Raw genomic sequence first — 16882 nt, 5'->3', positions numbered from 1 at the left:
AAAAATATTTGCATTTATTGACAGATTCTGGATTTTTTTTTTATGAGGAAAAGGGAGTTTCTAACTAGTTAATTGAACTTTTTTGTGCAAAAACCACACCAGACAGATTATTATTTAAACAAGAGCACTTTTATATGTCTTCAAACATGTCTGGAGGAGATCTTTAAGTAAAATTACTCCAGTAGGAGTTCAAATGAACTAAGTAGAAGTAAATTTCTTAAGTAAACCTATAAAGCTGCTCATGTAAAATGATGATGATGGCAGGGTGAGTTGCAACCTGTATTTTTTAGCCTATAAACTAATGTGGCTACATAGCTTGTATGAGAAGTGTTGTCAGCTAGCTCATGATGTTCATGGCTTCCCTTTGGGTAAGTTGAAACACATGATTAGCCTGAACTTATTGTCCTACTGAGGTAGGCCACATGTCTAGTTTTACAAAAATGGGCTGCCTATATGTTATGTCAGGTAGTATGATCTTTATTTGCTTTCTTTCAGAGGGTTAGATGTGAAAGTTGATACCACTGTCATGTCTGTGCATTAACTACAGAGTTTGAGGGAGGAGGGAATTAACCCAGCACAGAAAAACAGCTTTCCTGGCTCTGTCCGAAGTTCAAAAACATGGCTATTAACACCTCTAAAGTTGCTGCAACATGGTTTTAGTCTTTATGCTAAGCTAGGCTAATTGCCCCCATGCTCCAGCTTTATACTAAAAACACAGATGTGGTATCATCTAATCTAATTCTTGGAAAGAAAGAGAATAATCTTATCTCCCAAAATGTTGAACAATTTCTTTAATGTAGTGCTGAGCAAATCAATGTTGTTGTCAAGAATTAGCAGTGTCTCACAAACATTACATTAGTTACAGTAGTAAATATATTTCATAATCATTCTCTGTGCACAAAAGATTTATTTATACAAAAAATACGAGCTTTCTACTAACTTTGGTAAAAAAAAAATATATAAAGGCAACTTGTCTTATTTTGAAACTGAAGTCCGGAAGTTCTATCTTTTGAAGTCTGGACAGCCAACCCTCCTGTTTCCAACGCACATATACACACAGTCACTGGAAGACTGAAGCCTTGCTCCGCCTCATTTTTTAGCTCTGTAACTTTTCATCAATGATTCACTCTCTTGAAGTCGACCTTCCTTCATGACCGTCTAAAATAACAAAAACTGACCTCAGATCAGCTGTGAGCCTCCTCAGTGTCCTGAACAGAGGACACTGCCTGCACACTGATCTCCTCATCCTCTGCACACAGGTGAGCAAACTGTATTGATTTCACACTGATAACCCAGATTATCTGTATAGTGCTAGTTTATTCCTAAATAGCCAGGATATTTGTAGATTCTCACTTTTCTCCTAATCAGTGTTGTATTGTTCTTAAAGGGGTCAGTTATAACCTTATTGTGCTGCTATGGTATTGGTGGAACAGACATAATATCTGAGATACTTACTGAGTTTATAGTGACCTTAGGTTATTGATCTCCCCATGATATCACTATTAACCTATGCAGAGTGACAGATTTTTGGAGTTTAGGATGATTTGGTGGTTCAGAATCTCCTGCCCGTTCTGAGGAATAAACCTTTGGTGAGAGAGCAGCTGTTTGCCTCTGAAAGTTTTCCCTGAGTGTTGTTGGCAAAAGTGGGACCTTTACTTGCCTGTGGAAGATCAGTGTTATTAAAAAAAAGTTATATAAATATATAATTGTCAAGTGCATGATCATTTTAAATACCTGCAGACATGTCCTCTTTGTATCCCTCTGTGCCCTTATTTATTATTAATCCTTTGCTGCAAGGTCTCAGATTAATTCACCTTGACTTCAGTCTATTCAGGAGGCGGATTTGATTTTTATCTTGCAGTAAGTCACTTATCCAAACTGCAAAAGAAAAAACAAGAATGCTTTGCATATGTATTGCATTTTCCATTCACATTGTTGATTGAATTACATGTGACTCCAGTCCGTCTTTGCCCTGTTTCCTATTCAATATGTCAATCACATATGTTTTCTTCATGTAGATATCAATGTGGAAAAACTGCCATAAACATGGGTACATCTTGGTAAAATGGACAATTTCAAGTAATATATATTTTGCACAGCAGATTGTGAGGCCTTAATTCATGGAGTTTTTTTCTTAGGGAACAGTAAGAAGTTAGCAATAACATGTAGATTAATTTACAATGGGGAAAATACATCGTTGAAAGCACAGCTCAGCTTTTGACTCAAGTGATAAAGTGTTTAGTCCAAAATGGGACTCGGTCAGTGTTAGATCATGCTTTTTTGCCAAGGAGTTAAAACTAAAGATGCTTATATTTGTTTTTAAATCTGATATTTTGACATTAAGTTCTCCAGATAGTTATTAACCTCCTAAAGTTATTAGTATGCGTGATCTTTTCTTGCTTTGATTGTCAGCGTTTTTCAGCAGATAGACAGCTAAATTTGGGAAAAAACTTTTAATTTCTGCAGGATATTTTTGTTGGTGCATCTGGTTTGATTGAATGTAGATCTGCGTGCCCTTCAAATGTCTGTGCATCACAAAAAAGCAATCTGATGGAAAAAACGTCAAATTTGGCACCTCCATCGTCTTTACGCCTATAAATAGATAAACTCCTGAAGAAAAAAATAACTAGTATAATTGGGACTTTTGTTTCATTTCTGTGTGTGCGTGTGTGAGACCTTGGTCATCCCGTATGTTTCGACAGATATGAGAATGACCCAACAATATGTAAACATGTTCGCTGATACAATGCCTACACTCTCTCTCTCTCTCTCTCTCTCTCTCTCACACACACACACACACACACACAGACACACACACACACACAGAATATATACACAATGTCCGTCATTGTATTTCTATTGATCCAGCATCTTGTCCCTTACAAACTAGAACTACCAGCTCCTCTGGATTCTCATGTTGTCATACTGAGGTCAGCAGTTGATTAGTAAACAAACACACACACACAATGGAAGCTTCTTCTTAGTCTGAACTCATGAGAGGAAATCTTATCTGTGAAATGAGAAAAGGTTGAAAGGATAAAGGGTTAATAGCTTGAATCCCAAACTGTTCACCACAGTTGCGACCTGCACAGCTGCTGACCCCGTGACCCTCAATATCTCCTCTCCTCTCCTCTCACAGGTCTGTCAAACACTGATGCTGGATCTCCAGTGGGAGTGGAATGGATAATAGCCATGGCACACTGTAATGTGAGTTTATTTTGGTCTTTGTACCTGTCAGAGAATCACTCTTTTATGTTTGTCTGATGCTTTTACTTAATTTCATTTGGGGCCACAAGATCTGCCTACAGCCAAGTTTCAATTCCATTTAAAAAAAACAAACATTTGTTTGTTTAACAAATGTCTGTGAGCAAAATATTATAAGAAATACATCCGGGAGATCTGGGGTTTATGTGGTTGTTTGTGTTGTAGTTCACCCAACATGATTTCATGACATGGCAGCTACAGTATGATCGAGTTGGGTAGCGTAGAGTCAAAAAATACAAATTTTTTGACTCTACGCTACAGATGATCTCTAACAGTGAGATGTTTTCATCAGATGCTCTATAATTATACAGTGATCATGCAATATGAGGCAACGTGACTCAGATCATGTTTTTATCTTCAGGCTAAATAGTCTTTGCTTTTTGTTGCCACTGTTCCTGTGTTATCAGTTTTTGGAGACCATTTTGTCTCCAAATCAAAAGGATGAATGCGTTTGTTTAATATGCTCTAATTAAATGATTATGGTGCCCACTAGATTTTTCTCTGGACTGTTTTTCTCCCAGCTATGTCATGCATATCTGTTCACTAAGTTTTGGTTTTCAATCCCCGAGAGGCCAAGAGATTTTCACACCCAAAAATTATGCTTTTTTTTTTTCTGAAAACACAGACTCTTAGACAAAGAGAAGTAACTTGCCTGTGTCTGTCCCACTCCTAACCATATGATTGTTGTAATGCACAATAATGTTGTGTTGTTATTTGCCAACCAAAACAGGGGAAAAAAGATACTTTGCTATTTTCCTATTGTTTTGTGTGGACGTACAACTACAACCCGAAAATGATGATATAATGATAGGTGGACACAATGCCATGTTTTCACCTGGAAATAGCATTTTTGATCGCTTTACTGTGAACATGGACTCAATTATGTTGAGTGATGCTGATGCTGAATGGCGCAAGTGAATGAAAGTTTTTAAACACAGCTTATTCATGTTTTTTTACTTATTATATTTATTTAGGCAAATGAATGTAAAGTGTGGTTTTCTTTCTTTTGCTGACTTTTTGTGGTTATTTGTCCTCCAGCAGCGGTCGCCATCCTCCTCTCCTCATGATGATGTCAACTTGGGACCTTCAGCAAACCCACAGTCAGTAGCTCTGCTCTCACTGACAAACATGTAGATCTCCTTAATGTCACAGTAGAGTTTTTCACTAAGACATACAGCTACCAAAAAATATACTAGTACTGTCTTTGTGAAAAGTGTATTTTCAGTGAAAATATTTTCAGAAAGTCTTGAGACTCAATTCAGTAAAAAATCCCACAAACAGAATCTAATGATTTATATACTGTATTTCGTGGCTTTTCCACCATTTGTAAGCTATTACAAATAAAGTGTGTCAGAGGTTATTGTATAATTATGCTTGCCAAACAGTGCAATACATTTAATGGATTACTCTCTGTCTTTTTTCAGTGCCAGGCCCACTGACTTTGACTTCTTGGCTGTCATTGGCAAAGGGACCTTTGGAAAGGTAACACTGAAACAATTAATTATTTATCTATCTCTTTGTTGTTGAATTTATCTTGTGTTTTTCCTTTCAGCAGTTTCCTTATTGTTACTCATTCAGGTCACATATTCACCAGCAGGGACTCCTCAGTGAAAGTAACTTAAACTAGACTCTGTCTCTGTGACATGACATTAATGACATCAAATAGTAGACCCTGTTGCAGGAATTAATAGATGGGTCATATAGATTAAGAGTTACTCTCTGTGCAACCAGTTAGCAGCAGCGACTTTATTGTACTGACCTTGTTAAACAGAAGAGAGAGAATTAGAAAGAGAGAGAGAGAGAGAGATAGTGAGCTGTTGCTGACATTGCAGACAGGGTCAGAGAGAGTCTACCAGCTGACTACTGTCTGATCAAAATGTGCTGCCTGCTTCATGAATCATTAACTTTACAGTCCACTGTGGCCTGTCAAGGTTACCTGAACATCATCTAGTCAATGGAACAGCAGAATACTAGAAAATAAAACTGCAGCAGAGCAGTGTTTCACGAAGGAATACAATAAATTCTTAATGTGATTACTTTCCTTTGTCGGCAGGTTGGTCTTTCTACATAAAAGTAATGTTAATAATATTTTTACTGGCTGCAGGGCTATGTCAGACCTTTTCTTTCTTTGTATCAACACACTTCTCAGATTTCTCAGTATCATCTGTTTCCACAGATCACATATCTGTGTTGTGTGCGCGGTTCTCAGAGGGGTTTGATGTAATGTCCTGACAGCAGTGTCGAGATGGTGGCGCAGACTGTTTACTAAACAAACCACTAACAAACAAACCTTCATGCAGGTCCTGCTCGCCAAGCTCAAAGCCGACAACAAATTCTACGCCGTCAAAGTGCTGCAAAAGAAAGTCATCTTGAAGAAAAAAGAGGTGCTGCCCTAAGTTTTTCTGACATGCTTGCCCATTTTTAATGACAGATGTTCCTTTCTGGCTTTACAATTTTTAAAAGTCTATTATGAACCCAGCATCCACACTAATGCAAACTTCACTTAAGTTCTAATGCTTGAAACCTTCATCTTAAAAATCATTAAAGGAGAGTATTGATTTTCAGAGGCACACCATTTTTGACTCGATCCGGCTCAAATATTAAACTTTTTATTTAAATCCCCTCAGATCAAACTATTTTGAAAAATATGGATATAATGCTGCCTTTAAACATATTAATTAGTACAAACTTAACTACAAACCCTCAATATGATGTCTTAAGTGATTAAGCATCATTTTTAGAAAGATTATTAGCAGGAAATCAAAATAGATAAATGTATTTTGAACTATACAGTATTCTGATGTGCCAGGCTAAAGTACATGAAGGTGGAAAAAAAGCGAGGAAAATGTGTGTGTGTGTGTGTGTGTGTTATTAGTAAACAGTGTTTTGACCCAGCAACATGATCTGAATCTTATCTAATCTACAACTTGTTCTGTACAAAGGACAGATTTTATAACACCCAGAAAATAAACTAAGCCACTTCTGTGTTTGTCTGACAACACTATGAGAATATCTGATCAAACACACTTGTCTTCCTTTTATTTGGAGTGTTTGCTTCTGCTGAAGTGTTAAGTGGTTTTTAGTGATGTGATGGCCGGTCTGTTTCATTCTTCTCTTTTAGTCTTTCTGTAACTTTATAAAAACATCAATCAAAACATCTAGGACTTCTTAGTCCTAGATGTCATGCACATGGAGTTTCACAAATGTGAGTTTCACGGCACATTTGTTCCTCGCTCACTGGCTAATTATACTGCAGTTTACTTCATTTTCAATTTCTCTCCAAAAAATGACAGATTTAGTTTTTCCCTTAGACATTTGGTCTCATCGTCTCATCAGAGAGGAAGAGAAACCACATTTAGACCATTATTTAGCTTTAATGTAGTCATCACCATCTTACTCTGATGTCTTTTAAATGGCCACATCAGAGTTTTGTAGTTCCTCTCACACAGCCCGGAGGTGATGCCAACATGGATAGAAACAGATGTAGTTTTCTCTTCTTTGCAGGTCATCTGCTTCAACACTGCTTTGTCTCATCATCTTCCCCTCATACTCCACTCCCTCGTGATTCTACTCGTCCCTTCTCATTTCCCTTGTGACTCTTCTCTTCTCTTCTCCATGTTACACTCTCACTCCTATTACAAATATTTACCCCCCTTTCTCACTATATCTCCTCCTTCTCATCTTCCAATTTCTTCTGTTCTGCGCTATCCAAGTTGCTAAAATGGTCACACTGTGAAACCATTGGCTGAAAAGGATGTTACAGTCATTTTGGTGTGTAACTCAGTGATTTTACACAGGAAAACCTGTAAAGTGTAACAAGTGGTGGCCTACTAGTTAATCAATGTTTCCACCCTCAAGCTCTCTGGCTCATCCACACAGCATCAGCATTAAAAGAAATCATTCACACAATTATTTTGTCCAGAAGCATGTGTGCACAGTAACTTTACTCCAAATAAACAGAAGACACAAGCTTCCTCAGCTTGAACAGGTATCCTCATTGCACTTAACTGTACTCAGCTGGTTATACAACCTTTTACAATGTGTATCTACAAAGAATACAAAGATAGACTTTTACCAGGGTCATTGCTGTCTTTTTTTAGTCGTAGGATACTGCAGTTTTACAGTAGAAAGGAATAGGAACAACAGAGTGACTGAGAGCCTTTCAAGCAATGTGATGTAAGCTATGAACCATATGATAAATACAGAACATGCAGCATCAAAACAACTCTGTTTACTGCAGGTAGTGTTGAGAAAGATCCAGGAAGTCACCCATGGAAAACAAATTAAGATTCTTGCACACTTCCTCTCTTTTATTTATTGTTTATTGTTCATTTAGATCCCTATCTTCCTGGGGCCCACGATTTAAATGTATTCTGTGAAAATGGCACACATAACATCTGACATCCACATGCACATTTCTCATTTTACAGGGTACTAAAATGTCTCATTTAAGGTCTTTTAGTGAAGGCAAGGCGAGGAAAGGCATGTTTTATTTAAATAGCACATTTCAACAACAAGGCAATTCAAAGTGCTTTACATAAAACATAAAAGCAACATAGGGCAATATAAAAACATTAAAAAAAATACAAGACAGCAAAAAAAGGTGTGTTCGCCATCCAAACAGACCCCTGTTTTCCCCAAACTACCTATCCCCAACTTATTTTTATCTTTTCTCTCTTTAGCAAAAGAACATTATGGCAGAGAGAAATGTGCTGCTGAAGAGTCTGAAACATCCATTTCTGGTTCGGCTCCACTACTCCTTCCAGACCCCAGAGAAGCTCTACTTTGTCCTTGACTATGTGAATGGGGGAGAGGTATGTGAAAACTAAATAAATAAGTAAATGAACATAGAATACTTTATTTTCAGATCAGGACTTCATTGGACATGGTCAGAAATTGACTTTGGAATGGAGCAAATGTCTGTCATATAGTCAGATTTCCAGTGAAATCTAATCAACTGGTTTATGAAACAAACTGCTTTGACCACACATAGATCAATTAATAACATCCTGGAAGACAGGAAGTAACAGGATTCACATGTTTATTTGAAGAGACATTATTAGTGGAAATACTGCTATCATCAGAAAAATGCTACTAATTTTCTCAGTTATGGTCTCATTTGTATATCTGTAAAATTGTACCAAACTGTCACTAATAATTGGACAGAGCCAAGGTAGCTGTTTCCCCCTGCTTCCAGTCTTTATGCTAAGCTAGGCTAACTGGCTGCTAGCTGTGCAGACATGCGAGTGGTATCAATCCTCTCATGTAACTCTTGACAAGAAAGCAAATAAGTGTATTTCCCAAAATATCAAACTATTGCTTTGATATGTAAAAACACTACACATAACATATTTAATGATCTCCTAAAATAAATTCATGGACACACAGTTTTAAAACTATGAATAGTATTTGATTTTATTTATTGTGCCAGGTTTGTATACATTTTTAAGGCTATTAGTGTCATTGAACTGGAGTAAGACCTGGTTTAACATTATATCATCTTATTCCTGTACATTTTGTTTCCTTGTTGTTCAGCTGGAACACAGCAGGCTGCACTGTAACAATGCCCTAATAAGTAATCCTTTATTTGCGCATATCAAATAAAATCAGACACAGCTCGTTGCCGTGCAGCCAGCAGACCTTTTTTTAATATCATTTTAATTTCTCTCTCCATGCTCTGTCTATCCATCCTCTGTATATCATATTTGTCTCTCTTGCTGTCTTTCTGTAGTTGTTCTTCCACCTGCAAAGAGAGAGGTGTTTCTCAGAGCCCAGAGCGAGGTTCTACACAGCTGAGGTAGCGAGCGCTATCGGCTATCTTCACTCTCTCAACATCGTTTACAGGTCAGACAGACGGACTCACACTGAAACACACACTTTTATTTATTGAAATATCCTCCTCAGTTGGGATGAATCATTATCTATTACACCCAAACTGTAGAGGCTCAGGGTTTTTACTGTAAAACACAAAACAGTAAATGAACATATGATGTATTTTTACTTTCTGTCTTGATAATGTGCTTGTTCTTGTCTATTGCAGAGATCTGAAGCCAGAGAATATTCTCTTAGACTCTCAGGTGAGTCAGATTTGACACATTTGTTTCTGTAAACTTCAACTAATTATAATTATACTAGTTTAACTGAAATGTAAATATAAGTTCCTGCTTGTGTTTTGTGTGCAGGGCCATGTGGTGCTGACAGATTTTGGTTTGTGCAAAGAAGGTGTAGAGCCGGAGGGAACCACCTCGACTTTCTGTGGGACTCCAGAAGTGAGTAAAAAATATACATATAAACAGAGAAAGAACTTATCTGTCATACAACATAATGTATATCATACATGATTAGGAGTGTAGAAGGCTTTTTTACTCCAAATTAACAGGTGACTTCAGAAGAATTCCATCCCCCTTGTTAACCTGCCAACCCCCCAATATTTAATGTTTTAATTGTTGACTTGCAGTGTAGGTTCTTTCTTTCTAGTCTTGTGACCACTCAAAATATCACATTCACCCCATTCCTACACTGATGACATGCTAATCAGTCACACAGGGAGCCAATTGGGGTTCAGTGTCTTGCCCAAGGACACTTTGACATGTGGGCTGGGGGAAGCTGGGATCGAGCCGTCAATCTTCTGATTGGTGGACGACCCGCTCTACCACTAAGCCACAGCCGGCCATTAAAAAAGCCAGTTGTAGAAAGAGGATTTGCCCGTGAGGTTTACAGTCTTGTCTTCCTCTTTCTCTTCTTTCATTTCTCTACCTCCTCCATTCTACATTTTTCTCTCTTTCCTTTTCCCTCTTTTTCTATCTGTCTCTCTGTCTGCAGTACTTGGCACCAGAGGTTCTTCGTAAGGAACCATATGACAGAACAGTGGACTGGTGGTGTCTGGGAGCAGTGCTCTATGAGATGATATACAGCCTGGTATGTGTGTGACTGATTTGTACGTTGTCCTTTTGGAAGCATCTACATATTAGTCTACAATACAGTACAATCAATACATATATATGTATACAGTACATATATATGTATCCAACCGACTTTGGTTATCCAACCAACAGGTTGACATTTGTGGTTTTAAGTGAAATGTCATGTTCCCCTCAGGATGAATTGCAGTCACTTGGTAATCACTTAATATTTCCTATAGCGCCACCATCAGTTCAAAATTTAAATGTATCCAATACTTTGGTTTATGACTAAATACTAGAACAGTTTATCACATCCCCATCAGCCTCAGCTGTACTTTGTGTTTAGTGCTAATTAGCAAATGTTAGCATGCTAACATGTTAAACTAATTGTGACATGGTAAACATTACTGTATCTACTAAATATTTGTATTGTAATTGTGAGCATGTTAGCATACTTATGTTAGCATTTAGATTAAAGTACAGTCTCGCAGAGTCGCTAGCATGGCTGTAGAATCTATGTCTTGTTTACACATGTAAGATATGTCTATTTTGCATTTATGTATTTGTATATGAATTTGTATAACTCCCAGGTCATGAAGGCACACACAAATCTAAAATACAACTTGTATATCCCTGATAGTAGCCATGAACAATGAAGACAAGATAAACACTACAGAGTCATGGTCCTAAGAATAGTGAACATACATTTTCTGCTACATTACATTATAAATGGGCATATCTAGTGAAACATTTGGTGTGTGTGTGTATATATATATATATAAAAACTTTGTCCTTCCCCTCCCCCGCGGGTGGTCTCATCCTTCGAGCTCGGGTCCTCTACCAGAGGCCTGGGAGCTTGAGGGTTCTGCGCAGTATCTTCGCTGTTCCTAGTACTGCACTCTTGTGGACCGAGATGTCTGGTGTTCTTCCAGGGATCTGCTGTAGCCACTCCTCCAGTTTGGGGGTCACTGCCCCGAGTGCTCCGATGACCACGGGCACCACTGTCGCCTTCATCTTCCAAGCCTTCTCCAGCTCTTCTCTGAGCCCTTGGTATTTCTCTAGTTTCTCATGTTCCTTTTTCCTGATGTTGCCATTGCTTGGTATTGCCACGTCAACCACAACGGCTTTCCTCTGGTGTTTGTCCACCACCACGATGTCAGGCTGGTTCGCCATTACCATTCTGTCAGTCTGGATCTGGAAGTCCCACAGGATCTTGGCTCGGTCATTCTCTACCACCTTTGGAGGTGTTTCCCACTTTGACCTCGGGGTTTCCAGTCCATACACCGTGCAGATGTTCCTGTACACTATGCCAGCTACTTGGTTATGGCGCTCCATGAATGCTTTTCCTGCCAGCATCTTACACCCTGCAGTTATGTGCTGGATTGTCTCAGGGGCCTCTTTGCACAGCCTACACCTTGGGTCTTGTCTGGTGTGGTAGATCTGGGCCTCTATTGCTCTGGTGCTCAGGGCCTGCTCCTGTGCAGCACATATATATATATATATATATATATATATATATATATATATATATATATATATATATATATATATATATATATATATATATATATATATATATATATATATGAGCGCTGGATAGCTCAATTGGTAAGTCACAGGACTTTCACACGGGGGACCCGGGAAGCAGATCCCTGGAAGAACACCAGACATCTCGGTCCAGAAGAGCGCAGTACTGGGAACAGCAAAGATACTGCGCAGAACCCTCAAGCTCCCAGGCCTCTGGTAGAGGACCCGAGCTCGAAGGATGAGACCACCCGCGGAGGGTGAAGGACGAAGTTTTTTTATATATATATATATATATATATATATATATAATATATAAAATACTGTATGTTAAATTGTATTGTATCATTTTATACTAATGATGTTTGTACCCATCCCTCTGCTTCAGCCTCCTTTCTACAGCCGTGACGTTGGTGAAATGTACGATGGGATCCTTCACAAGTCGCTGCCACTGCCTCCAGGGAAGTCTGAGGCCGTCTGTTCTCTGCTGGTGGGTCTTCTGCAGAAGGACCAGCACAGACGCCTTGGGGCCATCGCCGACTTTGTGAGTGTGTTGCGTTACAAAAAATGTCTTTCAACTGTTGCTGCACATTAAACAGATGGTTTCCCAGACAAGAAATAAGCCTAGTCTTAGACAAAGGATGTTTTTCAAAGGACTACTCCATTAAAGTTTGCTTTAGTGGAGGATTAGGTTTATTCCATGTTTGGGAAACTAGCCCCTAACAGTATTAAACATCTTTAAAAGGGGTTTGGACCTTTTCTGAGAACAGATCTGCACCCAGTCCCTCCAAGAAAATGTAAAAGATGACCAAGATGACACCACCTTTTTTATACGCTCTTTCTCATAGTTTAAAACAGCATAATAATTGTACAAACCATTATTGGAGTGCCAGTTTGTCCTCATAAATGTGTCTGAATTCTTAATAGGAGGAATGGAAAACACATGTATAACTTCTTTCTTTTATTTATAGTTAGAAATAAAGAACCACACCTTTTTTTCTCCAATCAACTGGGACGACCTTTACCACAAGAGAATCACTCCTCCTTATAACCCTAATGTGGTGAGTTGTTTCAGGCTGCCTGTCTGTGGACTGTAACTGCTCATGTCTTTTACGCTTTTACATGTTTAGTCTGTTCCTGCATGCTCTTTTGTCAGCTGTGTGTGCCCATCTAGACATCTGTGTAGCTTCTCAAATATCTTCTCTACAATCATTTAACTTCCACAGATTTTCCAGTGGCATCAGCCAACAAAACCCCCTCTTGTATTCTTTTCTAAATCTCAGTCACTTTAAATATTTTCTTAAATATGCAGGTGACGGCAATTCACAAGTTCAACCTTTTTATAAGGCTTCATATTATTTACTTAAATTTTAATCCAAGCTAATTCCTTTGACTTGTTCAATTTTTAAAAATATCTCAAATCGTCCCTCACCTCTTATAATGTTTGTCATAAAGCCCCAATAGAAATTCTTCTGCAGTGTTTTTCCTTGGATTTTCTGTCAATAGCATTTTTTGACGTTTTGTAGCTGGAAATCTAACTAATCCTCACGTAAGAAACATCACTTACATGCATCAAGAGGATTTTTCTTGGGGTTGACATTCACATGCGGCTTGTGTATCGAATGCAACTGGCTTCTAAGCTTAGTTACTATTATTTATAGTACCATAGCAACAGAAAATATTTGCTTCTGATTGGCTGATGGGTTTCCATTAAATATGTATAAACGGAGACCTCAAACATAGTTCTGGTTACCAGTTTAAGCATTGTCCTAAATCAGTGTGCACAGTATATGAACCTGCATGTAACTATAGCAATACTAATACTAGCCACTAGCGTGATAGTGCATCCTGACGTATTTTGTTATAGAAAATAAATAACCTGCCAGAGCGAACTTCACCTCCACTGTATCTATTATTTTCATATATGAGGACACCTTGTCAAGCATTATCACTTATATAAATTGTTTCATCTTTCAGAGAGGCCCAGCTGACACTCAGCATATTGATCCAGAGTTCACCAGAGAAATGGTTCCTAACTCTGTGAGTCGGACCCCAGAGTTCAATGCCAGCACCAGCTCCAGCTCCAACAATGCCTTCAATGGATTCTCCTTTGTCGCCAGTGAGGACAGCTTTCTGTGAGGCAGGAGTTAACTGTTCAAATGTTTGAACAGGATGATTGATTTAATAGAGTGATCATACCTCTTTTGAGTTAAGATCTCATGAAAATAAGTGCTCCTCATGTACCATTGCAGAAATCCCACATTGCATCAATCATGTTTGACTACTGCAGGGATTTCCAAATTGTTCCTCTTGAGGGTGTAGCAGAAAGGGAGCATGCCTGCCATGGAGACATTTAAGGGTAAAATATGTTAAACTTTTTGCCTGTAAGTCCCAGTTCTGTTCTTAGAGAGATAGCAAGAATTGACATGAATGTGTTACCAAATATACAGGGCTCGCACGAAGTAGGAGCATCTTTAAGATGCAGAGCCAATTATCTTTATTACATTCATTTGCAATGTAATGAAGAGCATGTGAGGCTGAATTTACACAAAAGATGTTTTATTTTAATTATTTTATACACATTATCATGCTGTATTGTGTCTGTTTAAAAAGAAAAGAGAAACACAACGGTGACTTCCTGTGTACATCCAGACTTAGGGCTCTATTTTCCTGAAATAGGGCACAGACGCAAACACAAGCAAAATCTCCAGGTGCAAACACAAATGGACGTGAGCAAAATTTAGCTAATTTGGTGAGACAAACATTGGCGGAAACCAGGCACAGCTGGGCTAAACGTGGAAGATAGGCTGAATAGATTATTAGCTGGAGGAATGCGGACTCAGGGGCGAGCTTCAGTAATGGCCAATCACATGAGCTCCTCTCATCCCTTTTAAAAGCAGCAACAGGTGAAACAGAGGGAAAGGCTGAGGTCTCTGAGAGAGAAAAAATATTAATATCCATGAAGCACCTGAAGTCCAAAAATGAAAAATATACAACGTTCCAAATATGAATATACACCAACCAAAATATGCAGGTGAACAGGTGAAGCTGAGCTGCTGAAATATCGGCGCAGCTGGTTAGAGTTGTGTAAACAATGAATACAGGTTAATTAATAAAACATTTAAACTGTGTTCTCTCATGTGAGGATATTGGTGAGAATCTTTCTCAGTCACATTAAAAATTGTACAACATCAATCTGCAGTAGCCTAGATGAAAAAAGTGTAGCAAACGGGAAGAGGAAAAACTTAACATACATGAAAGGTGGATTTTGGAAAGGTCTGTGTGGATGCGCCTCTGCCAAGTAAAGCCACAAAAATCGCTCTGCGTTTGCGATAAGAGGTGTTTTGAGCAGGTTTTTGTGCCAAAATGAGCACCAAAATTGCACTGCGCTGCCAAATCAGCATAAACATAGCCTCAGCTGCGCCTCTCCTCCCACCTTGGCGCAAACACATTCATTTGGTGCCAGGAAATTATCAAACAGGCGCAGACGCAAAAAATAGACTTGCATCATAAAAACTGTCTTTTCCCTTGTGCTGACTTCATGCCTGCAGGAATATAGAGCCCTTGGTGTTGTCTGTCTCATTAATCAAATTTTTATAGAAAACAGATCTGAATGAACCTATTTCTTATGTGAACATGAACATAATAACCTCTGGGTTCACCAGTGCTTTGAAACAGGGGATGACATCCAGAAAACTAAATGAAAAAGGCAGTTTAATTTTTAAAAGAATTGTCTCACACAAACCCATTAGAAAAAGTTGAAAATAATTCTACCACTTCAACAATGCAATGTTTAGAATTTTAATATCAGTTATCAATACACAATTTACGCTTTTGTCACATTGAGACAAGGAAAACAGTCCACTGCTGAGATAACTGGCAGCCTCTACTGGCTTTAACACTGTTTTTACACTGTTCTACAGGGCCAGATTTTATAGGGAAACTGCTTCATTGCTGGCACAAAGGCAGATAGATTCCAGTGCAGCATCAGTTTTCCAAACTGCACTTTGTAATCGCTGTTATAAAGTACACAAAAGTTCACTTTTCTTACTACTTAAAACAAGATGGTACTGATCTTCCAGTGCAAAGAGAGCTAAAACTTTCAGTCTGCAGAAGTTTATGAATGACAGACTGATGATAAAAGATCAAAAGAAAACATGTGACCAAAGAAGCAAAGATGAAAAAACTGCTACAAATAATAATAACAGTGATATAATATATAACACGGTGTGTAATGCAACTGGTGTGAAAGCTCTCAGTCCTCACAACAGTGGCCTTGTTTGTTTATGGCAATTATGTCAAAGAGTCAAAATTAATTTGTAGTTAATGCGCTGATGTTAAAAAATGCTCCATGTAGCACCTTTTTAAAATGTCAGTCAACTACACCGCAGTGTACATATTATGCCTGTTTATTTTGTGGACTGTGTTATTTTGTGGACTGTATTGTAACTGGGAAACTCCTCAAAATGTGTTTGTCTGGAGATTTTTTTTAGATTGTCGATAGCAGTCAGTGATATTGATTAGTTTTGTTTCATGATACATGCTAAAACAGTTATATCGAAAATACTGTATGTAACATCTGTAAAATATACAGTAGCAGCTTTGCAATAGGATTATGTACTGTAGTAATGTAATTAAATCAGTGTAAACCATGAAGTTCCTCTCTGCCTTGGAAATGAAGTTGGTGACTGATGGTACTTGACATTGGCAGAGATGGGTGATACACTTGCACATCTGATGTCCTTGTATTTTATTTTTATTATCTCATTTAGATATAATCTACATACTTGTTTGTAAATCCAATATTAAAGCAGCTCTTCTCTTCCAATTCCTGAACATAGCATATTCCTATTTTCTTCCTTTAAAAACTTCTGTTGGTTTTGTTCAAAGTTTTAAATTCACCGAATACTGTATCAGATGCTTTTCTATGACACCAAATACACTCACAGGGAAAAAACTGTTTATTTCCATGAAAGACAGCTTTAATTTCTTCTTCTAAATGGTCTAAATCAGTAATGGAAAATCACCCTGACAAATGCTGCTCTGACCCTCCTTGTTCGCCGTTTGCCTTCTGAAACTGTAACCCTGCGTGCCATTCTGTTATTCCCTGACTGACCTGTAAACAGAGAGGTTGACGTTAAAGACTGTCATGTCATGCCGCCAGCAGTAGCTAGCAGTCATAGTGGGCTGAT

At 38.2% G+C, this 16882-nt stretch overlaps 1 protein-coding gene across 4 annotated transcripts; it reads left to right on the top strand.

Moving 5' to 3' along the window:
* The first annotated feature begins 1015 nt into the window (after positions 1 to 1015).
* Positions 1016 to 16518, top strand: sgk2a (serum/glucocorticoid regulated kinase 2a). Of its 4 annotated transcripts, none has more exons than XM_044210404.1 (14): positions 1016 to 1259; positions 2019 to 2079; positions 3140 to 3207; positions 4306 to 4364; positions 4689 to 4746; positions 5565 to 5648; positions 7947 to 8078; positions 8996 to 9108; positions 9305 to 9341; positions 9447 to 9533; positions 10087 to 10182; positions 12079 to 12234; positions 12662 to 12751; positions 13668 to 16518. In XM_044210404.1, the coding sequence occupies exons 2-14, from the start codon at positions 2025 to 2027 to the stop codon at positions 13827 to 13829; spliced, it is 1197 nt and encodes a 398-aa protein (XP_044066339.1). In that variant the 5' UTR covers positions 1016 to 1259; positions 2019 to 2024; the 3' UTR covers positions 13830 to 16518. The 4 variants fall into 4 exon arrangements, with proteins under 4 accessions (XP_044066339.1, XP_044066338.1, XP_044066341.1 ...); XM_044210403.1 differs by having other exon boundaries at positions 1017 to 1259; positions 4303 to 4364; XM_044210406.1 differs by lacking the exon at positions 2019 to 2079 and having other exon boundaries at positions 1020 to 1259.
* The last annotated feature ends 364 nt before the right edge of the window (positions 16519 to 16882 follow it).

The sequence above is a fragment of the Siniperca chuatsi genome, linkage group LG10, assembly GCF_020085105.1.
Source record: "Siniperca chuatsi isolate FFG_IHB_CAS linkage group LG10, ASM2008510v1, whole genome shotgun sequence".
Lineage (NCBI taxonomy): Eukaryota > Metazoa > Chordata > Actinopteri > Centrarchiformes > Sinipercidae > Siniperca > Siniperca chuatsi.
This window is presented reverse-complemented; position numbering and strand designations above follow the sequence as displayed.

What these genes read in the sequence shown, in the direction of transcription:
- sgk2a (XM_044210403.1), top strand. Translation starts at nt 2,025, where the DNA reads ATGTGGAAAAACTGCCATAAACATGGGTACATCTTGGTAAAATGGACA. An exon ending in TAGCCATGGCACACTGTAAT is followed by an intron (nt 3,208 to 4,302) that starts GTGAGTTTATTT and finishes TTTGTCCTCCAG; the next exon opens with CAGCGGTCGCCATCCTCCTC. An exon ending in TCTCTCAACATCGTTTACAG is followed by an intron (nt 9,109 to 9,304) that starts GTCAGACAGACG and finishes TGTCTATTGCAG; the next exon opens with AGATCTGAAGCCAGAGAATA.